Below are 12,848 nucleotides of genomic sequence, written 5' to 3'. Positions count from 1 at the left end.
TACTCTGTAATCATATGTTGATTCTGGGTTTTCGTCACAAGCGATGACTTCAGGGGCCATCCAGTAGGGAGTCCCAATGAACGTGTTCCTCCTCCCAATGGTCCTGTCCAGCTGAGCGCTCACACCAAAATCCACTGCAAAAGCCAAGAAGGAATAAAAGTCAGGCACAAGTGAGGAATGCACAGGGCACACAGTAGGTTACCGAAAAGCAGCTAATGCTACGGGACCAAGAGCTCTTCACACACACACATGCTTGCACAATCACAGGACTTCAATGGATGCATACTCAGTCCTGGACTGCACACTGTGGATGTTGTGAAGTAATTCAAATGAAAAGCTGGACATTTAAGGCCATTAGGACTCTAATGTTTAGTTAATTAATAATTCAATATGCTAATTAATTTTTTTTCTGATTTTTGGGGATGGGTCCAAGGTGAGTGGTGATCAGTGAGCCTTATGACTGAGCAGGACTTCGTTCTCCATCCTTGCCCAATAATCTAATCACTACATCACACTGGCTCTTCAAATCTTAATGTGGGAAGTGTGAGACAGTGGAAGCAATTTTAATGGGGATGAACATATGTAACCATGTGCTACGGCACCATTTCAGGTGGACATAATCTCTTAAGGGGGTTCAGGAAAAAACTCTCTACCTATTTTGTTTGACATGTCAGCTCATTCCCACATCAAGCTGCAGTTGCCAAATAACGAACATAGATGTGGGGAAGCAGGCTGATCAACTGGGTCTGATCAAACCAACTTTCTCAAAGTTTAATAAATCCAGAAAGCATTCTTCAGCTCCTTCATTGTTCTATCAGCCATTTTCTCCACCTGAGGAGAAAGCTTTACTGTCTGCTCCTAATGGTGCATTACAATGGAAGAAAAATAAAAGAAAAAGCTTTTTAAAAAGAGTATCGTTCTCAGCAAGAGTATCTTCATCTCTATCTTTGGCAGTTCCTCATTCATTATAAAAATACAGACCCCATCTGTGGTACACAATAGCCTGCATCAAAAAACCAAGGACAACCTACCTAGTTTTACTTCAGCATTTTCTGTTAGGAGCACATTCTGTCCTTTAATATCTCGGTGGATAACATGATGCATATGTAAGTGTGCTAAGCCCTGGAAGAGAAGAACAAAAAATCACACATCCACAGCTTTTTTGCTTTGTTACATGTATTTATATCTTGCACTTTTATCCTCTCCTTCTTATCCAAAGAGCTCAGAGCAGGATATTAATTCTCCCTTCCTCCTCCTCTCCACACAATAACCCTCTGGGGTAGGTTAAACTGAGGGAGAATGACTGGCCCCAAGCTACTCAGTTCAAGACAGAATGGGGATCTGAACTCAAACTTCTATAGCTCTAGGCCAACAATTTAGCCCAGTTATTCTCAAAATTCGAGTCTGGACCCAAAAGTGGGTTCTGCTTTCTCACACGTGGATCACAAGAAAGAAGGAAGTACAACAGGGTAGAGCTGGGAGAGGTAGCTCTGGGAGGTTTCATGGTAAGCTTAGATGATAAATATTGAAAAATAAAAGACAAACTTAACAGATGTGAGATTTTTGCTTTTTATGACGGGCAGGAGGAAAGTAGTGTGGAGTTAATTTGCAAGTGTGTTCCTCTTCAAAAAGTCTTTGGAACCGCTGCTCTAAACACTGGACCATACTGGCTCTTTAACCTGCTTTGTTTCTGATCAGAGGGGGGCTGTTTCTCCATGAACACTAATATGTTTAACACTGAGGAAACACCTCCAGTGGTGGGAAATCCTGGCAGTGAGAGACTCAGGAATAAAGAACACAGAGACAAGGGTTTGTAAAGAGAAGGTTGGTTGTATGGAGACTGGACTGCCTGGTGTAAAGGATACCGTCACTGTGCTATCTACAGCCTAGCTACACATTAAGGAGCCTTTAGGATATTTAGAGATCCGTGACAGGGTCTTTCAGTAAGAGCTGCATGGCAAGTTCTGTGCTCAGAACTCAGTTCCCAAACCTGTAGGACCCCAATTCAGACTGGGACCAGGACACACAAAGAGAAGTTGCTTATGCAGTCTCCACTCCTCCTGCACTGTTGTGCTGACCTGAAATAGGATTTGGGGGCTCCATCTGTACATTTGATTGGAATTTCCCATGGTAGACTTGGACACAATCCAAGATCCTAGTTTGAGAGCTGATAATGTCCAGTAAGAGTGTGAGATAGTGGCATGCTTTGCTACCAGTGATGTTGAGGAAAACCAGAAATGTGGTTCTGGAAACCAAATTTAGGTTGTGAGGTACAATAGATAAAAGGACCTCAAAGGAAGCATTTTCAGAAATTGCCATCTGGGTTACAATCCACTGGACAGGGGAAATTACAGGATCTCCTCATGTGGATAAGAAGGGATACTGAGAGGAAGGGTTTGGCTTTGTTGAGCATTTGGAAACATGTACAGAAGAGGTGGCCTCCTCTTGAATTACAAAACAAAAGCAGATTGCCAAAGCTGAACTTCAAAAAGATCACAGGGCAGATTTTAAACTGACTTCAGGGGGGAAACCGACAGAAGCTGGAGGGCATTGAGTTCAGGGTGACTCATCTCTAAAAGAGGAAGTTGAAAATGTTCCAGATTAGCTAAATGTGGACAGGACAGAGAAACCAGTGACAAGCAGACAGTAAGGAAGACCTTACTGCCGGCTTGTCATTGGTTTATCTGTCCTGTCCACATTTAGCTGATAAAGAAGACCAAAGGGTCTCAGGAGAATATTTCACACAAAAAGGGCATTTGATGAGATACCACAACTATCAGGTCAGATTCAGCACTGGAGAAACCCACAGCCTTATTAGCTGCTCCACCTTCTCCACTCTTGCGGGCATTCTCCACTCTTCCATTCCCTCTGGTCTGGAGTCACCTATGGTGTGTGTTACGAGTGCACCATTAGTCCCCCCCCCCCGCACTAACCACAGTTATCACCAACCCACAGTTTACAAACCAGCTTCTTTCCATAGCTGTACATCATGGTTTTGGGCTAATTATGGTTAGCAAAAGTGCCACTCCGTGCTGATCATACTTAGGTATGAAACTGAAAAAGAGTGGGGTGGAAAAATGCTTGGATGAGACAAAATAGGGAGAAGCATGAAAAGCCCATGGAAGAATTCCCAGTCATCACCTTGGCAAGGTAACCAGGCAATACCATGTTTGCATCAAGCCATACAGACAAGATGCAGCCTCGTTTCAAACCTGGGGGTCCTGTCCAATGAGTAAAAAAAAATCACACACACTCCTTAGAGTCCAGAATTCTTTTCTCTCCAGCTTATCTGACCCTTCTCTGTTTTCATCCAAGGTTGAACTAGTGTGTAGCTATACTCTCTCTCTCTCTCTCGGCTTGGCTTCGCGAACGAAGATTTAAGAAGGGTGCAATAGTCCACTGCAGGCTCGCTGGTGGTAGCTATACACAGCCAGAGTAAAGGCCATACCTACAGTCCAATCTGCTGCATCAAGAAGTGTTACCCGTTTCTCTAGAATGTGATATTAACTTCCATCTAAACAGCAGGAACAAGTGATTGTTACACTGTGACCTGAAGAATCCCAGGTTCCTTGGAAGCTCACTGGTTGGTTCCTCAATGATATAACTAGCAATGTCAGACAAGAGGCCTGATAATGGCATGCCCACCACTATAGTCCTTTGCCTGCAACGTGCAGCTGAAGGGAGTATTACTGTTTACTGATCTCAGATCACAAAGCATGACTATGAAGCCCAATAACCTTGACCAGTATCCCATAAGTGCCCAAGAATGTTCCTTAAAGCCCACAGCAATGCGCACAGGGAGTTCTCAACAGCATAGGTGACACACAGAGGGTTTTCTGAAGGTGAAGCTATTCCATACCCAGTCACATCACCGTTTAATTTAGCTCATCTTTTCCTGTTTTAACAGACACGGTCTCAGGCAGAGAATGGCCTTTCTTAATGCTTACTATCTGAGAACAGGAGATGCACCTGGGACCATCTGCATGCAAAACATGCACTCTACAGCTGAGGCACAGCCCCTTCAGAAGCTCCCAAAACCAGTGAACCAGGGGTTATATAAAGGAGATGCTATCTGGATGCTTAGAAGGTTGTATTTGTGCTATTTCAAATGTGATATGACATGCGCAATATAAGCTTGCTTTAAAACTTCATTAAGACAACTCACCCTGAGAACTTCTCTGCATATATATGCAATCCAGTCTTCCTTGAGACAATTTCCTTTCGTCTTCTTCACCAAATCAGTTACAGACCCGGCTCCGCAATACTCCATAACCAGCTGTGGAGTGGGGAAAGAAGAGACAGTGATTTGCTCTGAAATGTTATGATTTAAGTAGAATAGAATATGCTAGAACCTAGATTACTATAGTCAGACTTAAACATAAAACATTATTTTCATTTCAACAATTTATTTAAGACTTGTTTTGTTCCAAAGTAGGGATGGGGAATCTGCGTCCTGAGGGCCGTATACGGCCCTCGAGGCCACTTGGTGTGGACCTCGGGGATTGCTGGACTGAACTGAGCCATGTGGCAGCCTCCATGGGGCCTGGCTGGCCAGCAAGGATCGTGGGGCCCAGCTGTGCTGTGCAGCAGCCTCCCCAGGGCCAGGCAGGAATCACAGGGCCAGATGTATTGTGCGGCAGCCATCCTGGGGCCTGTCTGGCCAGCAAAAATTACTGCAGGGCCTGGAAAAGTTACTGTCACAGTTCAGTTTGCACTTGATTATCCCAGATGGTGTGGCCTAATATGCTAATGAGTGTGTGACGTAATATGCTAATATTAGGGGATGTGGTCTAATAGCCACTGCTAAATCTGCCTTCTTCCACCTCAGAAGGGCGAGGCAGTTGACTCCCTTCCTAGAACGTAGCAACCTAGCAACAGTGAACCATGCAACAGTCACCTCGAGATTAGACTACTGTAATGCCCTCTACATGGGGCTGCCCTTGTGCCGAACTTGGAAACTGCAGCTAGTGCAGAACGCGTTGGCCAGGCTGCTAGTGGGACTGCCCCGGTGGGAACACGCGCGGCCTAGGCTGAGGGAACTGCACTGGCTGCCAATTGTATTCCGAGTCCGCTACAAGGTGCTGGTTATTACCTTTAAAGCCCTATATGGCCGAGGACCTGCCTACCTTAGGGACCGCCTCTCTCTATATGTTCCCCAGAGAGCACTGAGATCCAGCTCCCAAAGTCTTCTAAAAATCCCTGGACCAAAGGAGGACACACTGAAAGTAACGAGGGAGCAGGCCTTCTCAGTAATGGCTCCCCACTGGTGGAATCAGCTACCGGAGGAAGTGCGAGCCCTGCGGGACCTTAACCAATTCCGCAGGGCTTGCAAAACTACCCTCTTCCAACAAGCATATAGGGAACTCTGAATGTGACATCTAGCCATCTGGACAGACATCCCACTGAATGTAGCACCTTTAATTTACTATGGTTTTATAATTTTTATGTAACTTTTAACTGTATCTTTTATGAATTGTATAACTGATCATGGTATATACCATGTCCTGTTAGCCGCCCTGAGCCTGCTCCGGCGGGGAGGGCGGGATATAAATAAAACTTATTATTATTATTATTAATATGCTACTGCGTTCCTGCTGGCTTTTTCTACAAAAAAGCCCTGGACCTATGCACTTGCCTAGGGTGGCGGGCTGGGTGTGTGTGTGTGTGGAGGGGCCAGATTAGGCTTTCCCCACATGACTTCAAATAGAAAAACAATTATTTGTATTAATTTTGCTGGCCTGAATCATTCTCCCTCAGCGGAGCACTGTTTTTAAAGTTGATAATTTTAATGGCCCGCTATAATGATGCTATAAATATCCATATCGGCCCTTGGCAGAAAAAAGGTTCCCCACCCCTGTTCTAAAGGGCCAAAGCTTGGAAGGGGACATACCTGACTAACATCACTCATGGTGGTTCAGTTCAGATCAGCAAATCATGATTTGTCATTACACATATGAGACGAGGGACTCCTTGGGCTTGCATTTCTGCTCCTCCCTCCCTCCTTCATGTGTGGCTTCACAATTACACTACTTCCACCATCAGAGAAAGATGGATCTAGATGTGTTATTGTTTGTTATCTACTTTCCAAGCCAGGACGTTGGTTTATTCCAATGAATTTGTCAGATAGGTCTTTAGGGTTAGAATTAAATACCTGGACACACGTGCCTGCATGCACACACACACACACACACACACACATTCCTCTTTTCCCATCTTGCCTGTAATAGCTTTTATATTTTTTTAATAACTAAAACATCTTCTAACATTGCAGTCAACATTTTTTTCCATTAGATTTTCTGCTCTGACCACAATTGCTAATTTCATGGACAACTGTGCAAAGCGACAATTATAGAGGCCATCAGTCAGCTTCCAGATGGTCGATAACTATGGCTGATCTCCCAATGTAACCACAAAACTGTCGGGCTTAGAAGACCTAAAGGCAACTGAAGCCCAAATTTCTTACACTCAGGTGAAAGATTCCAGACTGCTGTCAGGCTTAGCCAGAAGGTGCCCCTTGAAGTGAGCTCCTTGGGGACCCAGAAGAAGAAGGGACTCAGCAGTACAAAACACACCAGAAGGCCCCAGTTTCAATGGACAGTATTTCCAGTGAAAGAAGGCTGCAAGTGATGGGAAAGACCTTTTTCGTGCAGAAGACCTGGAGAGCCAGTCAGAGTAGATATTGCTAAGCTAGATGGGCTAACAGTCTGACTTGATATCAGGATGCTTTATATATGAATTTCCATTTTAAGATTCTACCTGATTCAGCCACTCTTACTTGCAGGGAAGGCTTGAGTAGCTTTGCTCTGCAGTCTCTGATTCTATTTGCTTCTGCTTGCACCACTGGATTCCTAGCTTTGCTCTACTTATCGCCACATATTCCATTCCACCAGCACCCCCGCCCAGTTGCCTTCCCTTCTGACTATTTCTTGCTTGCTTCCTCATTCCAGCCACACACTGGTCAGACTTCTTTGCTCAGACCTTGACTTTACTGTAGAGTCTGGCTCTCCTACAGCTTTAAATACTATGGTCCCTTGGCTGATCTATGATAACAACCAAGAGAGACTTTAAAAAGCACTAAAGTCTAATGGGAACTGTAGGATGCTGCAATCACTCAGGAACATGATGGGGTGCCTTAACTAAACCAAGTATAATTTTATTCAGAACAGACCAAAAAAAGTAACCCAAAGCCTATCAGAGTCCTTCACAGCAGCTTGCTTAGACAAGCTTACCCAGAGCCATAAGTAAAACCTGGGCTGGAACTTGACTGGAATATTAAATGTGAAATGGACATACTCCAGGACCCAAGGACAACTGAGCTCCCAGACAGGGATATCAAAAAATGCAACTGGATGCATACCCATAGCTGGTCGTCCTGACCTGCAGGACTTTTCTTGACAAACGCTCCATAATATGTTGCAATATTCCTGTGATGAGAATATTTCTTCAACATATTTATTTCCAGTTTGATTTCTTCTTCTTCATCCTGTGGCAAAAGAGGGGAAATGAGACCAAAGGTGCAAAAGAGCTGGCTGCTTCCCCCAAATCCTGAACTGAACCCAAAAAAGTGTTCAGAATGGTGCTTGCTCACAGTGTTGCAGGACATGGTATTTCACACACCACCTGTAGCACCAGCAGGTATAGAAGACTCAAAAGTGGGCAAGGCTCCATGGGCAAAAGAAATAGTCACATACCCTGGGATGCAGCTGTTCCTCTCCTTTATTTCCAGAACAGGGCTGTGGTTAGCATGACCCAGCCCATGCTACAGAGTCACAAACCCATTTTCCTCTGATATCCCCACAAGTGCTATACACAGCCTTTAGTGCCTGGCCCAGAATGTGGCCCCTGCACCTCAGACCTCACTCTCAGGTCCACATGGAGGCAGACTGGGCCCATTTACTCTAGAGGCACACTTCTCCTCCAAGGAAAATCAGGCCTCGCCTGACAGAGTGAAGGTCAGCTCAAACTCCTCCGACCAGGATCTTCCTTCCACAATGTCCAGCCTCTGCCCCAGCCTCAATCCCCAGAAAATCTCTTACCTGGACAAGCCCAGGATGGGCATGCTAATGCCTGCATTGTCCATGTCCCACCTGTGTATGTCCCCTTTCTCTGCCTCCATGTGGCTCACACAGGGAAATGGCCCTACAGGCTGTGACCAATACTCCCTCTGTGGAACCTTGTGAGCAAAAAATGTACTTTGTGAGCTACTGGCATTAAAAAGTTGTGAGCTCCTGCATAAATTAGTTTGCTCTGGCCATTTTTCCTGAGCGAAGACAAAAATGTGTGAGCCAGAAGCTAAAAAACTCTGAGCTAGTTTGCACTAATTCACCTTAGAGGGAACACTGGCTATGACACTCAAGATGTCCTTCAAGATTCTTTGATCTGCACGTATGCTGGTATGTTGGGAGGTGCTGTTTGTTCAGCTCAAGTTATTGCTGGACACCAAGGGGTTACTGAGAATGTGCATGAGGCAACTTTACACATTCAGAAATCATTGTGAAACCCACTCACGCTTCTGGGTTAAAGCACATGCCTTTAACCTCAAAAGAAAATAATATCACTTCAGGGTTAATACCGCTTCCTGATGAGCCTTTCTTTGGGTACTGCTATCCTTTTGGAGATCTGTTGTTGTTCACTGGTTAAATAAAAACTGAAAACTAAGAAAGAACAACTGTACTTCACCAGATGACCTTGAACAAGCCACTGTTTTCTCAGGCTAACTGCCACCCTCCAGGACTAACAATCCTGGCCCACTTCACAGATTTGTTGGAAGGATGATTGACAAAGTAACAGATATGATGGCCTTTGACTACTAAAACATTAATATCTGCTTTTGAGCTTTAGACCACAAGCCAGCTAACAATGTTCTTAAAATTCACAATTAAAATAAACCACTGCAATGTAGCAAACCAGTAAAATTGTCGACACAATTCTCATTGTCTGAATCCAATTTACAAAATCCAGAGCTTTTTTTTTGTGGCAGGAACTCCTTTGCATATTAGGCCATGCCTCCCTGATGTAGCCAATCCTCCAAGAGCTTACAGGACTCTTAGTACAGGGCCTACTGTAAGCTCCAGGAGGATTGCCTACATCAGGGGTGTGTGGCCTAACATGCAAAGGAGTTTCTGCTACAAAAAAAGCCCTGATCAAAATCTAAATATTCAACGAGCCCCTGAAGGGTTCTTCATTATGCTGTAGGCTAATTTACTGCTCACCCACTACCTATATGTATGGACTGGTAACTTCCATTTCACTGTATCTGAAGAAGTGTTCACATACATGAAAGCTTATACCTTGAACAAAACTTTGCTGGTCTTAAAAGTGCCACTGGATTCAAACTTTGTTCTACGTCTCTAGCTGAGAGAGAGGGTAAAAACTGCAGATTGAAAGTTCCCACACCCCTCCCAGAAATATGATACTGCAGCAGTGGCTCTTCCTGACAGATGGGCCGATGAGCCCAGGGTGACCACAGCATCCTGCTGCCTGAGCTGCTGGCAATAAAGCAGCTCAGGATCAAAGCTTAAAGATAAAAGGGACCCAGAACTGCCAAGCTGAATGGCTGCCAGGAAAGGTCCTCAGAAAAAGAATGAAAACATTTCACAACCATTTCAAGAGGAGGATGTCAAAGCCTTTTCTCTCCAGAATCACTGAAAACTTTTGTCTATCAATCTGTCATGAGCTGTATCTACAGAGTCAGAGCTGGTGGTAGGCAAGGCTTGCTGGACACAGAGGTCAGGTCCTGGTATCAGTGGGCCAGTTCAAAGTAGGGTTCCCAATCCCCAGGTGGGGGCAAGGGAACCCCTATTTCTGGGACTTCTACCACCACTGGCCACCAGAGGAAACCCCACCCTCAAACAGCAAATCACACAGCAACGCCCCCGACACAATGACATCATACAGAAAGACATCATCATGTCAGGGACATCGCACAATTGCACTTTTGTTTTCGGGCAAAACTCTATGGTTTGAGGGTGATTGTACCATAGAGTTTTGCCCTCAAACCAGAGCATCACTACGTGACATCCCCAGCCATCACTTCCATGCGCTGTCATCACATCAGGGATGTTGCTGCACGGCATCGCTGTTTGAGGATGGAGCTCCACCCTACTCCTGGAAGGCTTCCTCCCACCCCCCAATGGTGTGGCAGCAAGACCTGGCAACTCTAGTTCAAAGAATGTTGTCATGCCAAGCAAAGTAATGCACATTGGGGCCAAGAATCCCAGCTACAAATACAAGTTGATGGGGCAGGGGCGTAGCTAGGGCTTCGGGGGCCTGGGGCCCAAGATTTATGTGGGCCCCCCTATGTGTGTGGCGGAGGGGAGGGGGAGGGGAGGGGCTTCCCTGCCTTAAGACGCCGAGCGGCGCGTGGCCCTCCCCACATCCCTCCGCCCCCGCAGCCTGCCTCATGCACACTTTGCAAACTTTCCTCCCGAAGTTCCTCTTTCTGGCGCGCTGCCGCGGCCGGGGCCAGGAGCAGCTGAGTCCTTGGTGCCTGGGAGTTGAGGGGGCCGGAGAGCTCCGGGGCGCTGCTGCCGAGCGCGGGGATGCGGCCACTGGGCGTGCAACGCCGCCGCCTCCTCCTCCTCCTGCTGCCCGCTGGATGCCGCTTCCCCCGCCCCGAGCTGGGACTGTGGCCGGAAGGTCTGCGTGACGCTCCGGAGCCCTGCCGGGGAGGGGAGGGACCCCCCTTGGCAATGCGGGGGCCCCCCAGACCCCCCAGACCTGGGGCGATCCGCCCCCCCTCCCTACACCACTGTGATGGGGTGTGAACTGGCAGAGACTGACCAAGAGAGAGATCTTGGGGTCATGGTAGATAACTCACTGAAAATGTCAAGACTGTGTGCGATTGCAATAAAAAAGGCCAACACCATGCTGGGAATTATTAGGAAGGGAACTGAAAACAAATCAGCCAGTATCATAATGCCCCTGTATAAATTGATGGTGCAGTCGCATTTGGAATACTGTGTACAATTCTGGTCACCGCACCTCAAAAAGGATATTATAGCATTGGGAAAAGTCCAGAAAAGGGAACTAGAATGATTAAAGGGTTGGAACACTTTCCCTATGAAGAAAGGTTAAAACGCTTGGGGCCCTTTAGCTTGGAGAAACGTCGACTGCGGGGTGACAAGATAGAGGTTACAAGATAATGCATGGGATGGAGAAAGTAGAGAAAGAAGTACTTTTCTCCCTTTCTCACAATAGAAGAACTTGTGGGCATTTGATGAAATTGCTGAGCAGTCAGGTTAAAACAGATAAAAGGAAGTACTTCTTCACCCATAAGGTAATTAACGTGTGGAATTCACTGCCACAGGAGGTGGTGGCGGCTACAAGCATAGCCAGCTTCAAGAGGGGGTTAGATAAAAATATGGAGCAGAGGTCCATCAGTGGCTATTAGCCACAGTGTGTGTGTATATATATATATATCTCTCTCTCTCTCTGTGTGTGTGTGTGTGTGTGTATATAATTTTTTTGGCCACTGCATGACACAGAGTGTTGGACTGGATGGGCCATTGCCCTGATCCAACATGGCTTCTCTTATGTTCTTAAGGTACACTCCTGAGCCAGCAAAATGCCTCTGGGAAGCTCACAATCAGGACATGAGAAGCAACAGGTAGGGACAGTCCCCTGCTGTTTGTCGCCAGTGGTTAGCATTCACAGACATACTGCTCCTGAACATGCAAGCTCCATTTGGAAAACCTGGCTAATAGAAACTTGTAAAGAGCAATTTGCCTGGAAACCTGGAGCAAGTAAGAACTGGAAAAGAGTTGGGGCTTTACACCTGCCCTCCTTCCTGGCCACTGATTATTCACAAAAGAGCAAGGCTGATATATTTAGACAAGTGGGCTAGCAGAACCGTTTATTGGCTGGTAGTTTCTCAAACTTATTAACAGGGCTGAGCTAACTGCACATGATAGGCTGCTCAGAATCTGTTTACTCCTTTTAAAAAAATCAAGTAAATCAAGTCCATCACTCCATCATCCCCATGAAAGTCATAATGATGAACCCTTGGTGTTGTGTGATGAAATAAATATGCAGAGATGATTGCAGATAATTGGGCATCCTATCTGGCTTACATTACCAGCACTTGGCATTGAAATCCTTAGGCCTCAGAAGACATAATATGATCCCAAGGAATCAGGTTGCAAACCCCATTCTTCCACCTATAAAATGGTGGAAAACGATATTACTATTAATACAACTTACTTGACTAAAACCCTCTGTGTAAATTGGGAATCCCTACCCTACACAATACGAGACATAAAGCTAATTAAATAATTGAAAACTTACCCAAAGTACATAATTGTAGAAGGAGGCTTCCTGCAGCACATCTGCATGACTGACTGTTCTGGCATGGCTTTCTTCTAATATCCTATCTTCTTTTCATTAGGTTAACTGGGGGAGGCTGGTTGTTCCTAGCATTCTTTCAACTGACAGCCAGCATGGCGTAGTGGTGAAAGGGCTGAACTAGGTTGCAGGACACCCAGGTTTGAATCCCTATGCTGCCATGGAAGCTTTCTGGGTGACCTCAAACCATCAACACTTGCTCAGCCCAGGGCCGGCCCTGCCACTAGGCAAACTAGGCAACTGCCTAGGGCACTGGCCTTCTAGAGGCACCAAACTGGGTGCCCTCATGTAAGTTGATTATATTATCAGTGCAAGGGGGGGCAGTCCAGAAGTTAGCATTGCCTAGGGTGCCAGACAGTCTAGGGCCGGCCCTGGCTCAGCCTAACCTACCTCATAGGTCACAGCACCCCTCCCCTCTTCTGACTAGGATAAAAGATCTCAGATTTCTACTTGTGTCTGATGAAGAGAGCTTTGACTTTTGGAAGCTTATACCCTGAAACTCTTTT

The 12,848-nt window shown here is 46.0% G+C and overlaps 1 protein-coding gene across 1 annotated transcript in view; it reads right to left on the bottom strand.

The window, feature by feature from the left end:
• NRK (Nik related kinase) overlaps positions 1-12,848 on the bottom strand; it is a 121,811-nt gene that overhangs the window by 72,116 nt on the left and 36,847 nt on the right. Inside the window, exons 4-7 of the mRNA XM_060249208.1 lie at positions 7,358-7,483; positions 4,166-4,276; positions 1,032-1,122; positions 4-134 (exon numbers count right to left, since the gene is read on the bottom strand). Of these exons, the coding sequence (XP_060105191.1) occupies positions 4-134; positions 1,032-1,122; positions 4,166-4,276; positions 7,358-7,483 (459 nt within the window). The remainder of the gene's footprint in view (positions 1-3; positions 135-1,031; positions 1,123-4,165; positions 4,277-7,357; positions 7,484-12,848) is intronic.

The sequence above is a fragment of the Heteronotia binoei genome, chromosome 11 (assembly GCF_032191835.1).
Source record: "Heteronotia binoei isolate CCM8104 ecotype False Entrance Well chromosome 11, APGP_CSIRO_Hbin_v1, whole genome shotgun sequence".
Taxonomy (NCBI): domain Eukaryota; kingdom Metazoa; phylum Chordata; class Lepidosauria; order Squamata; family Gekkonidae; genus Heteronotia; species Heteronotia binoei.
Note: the sequence above shows the minus strand (reverse complement) of the source record. Positions and strands in the feature narration are given on the sequence as shown.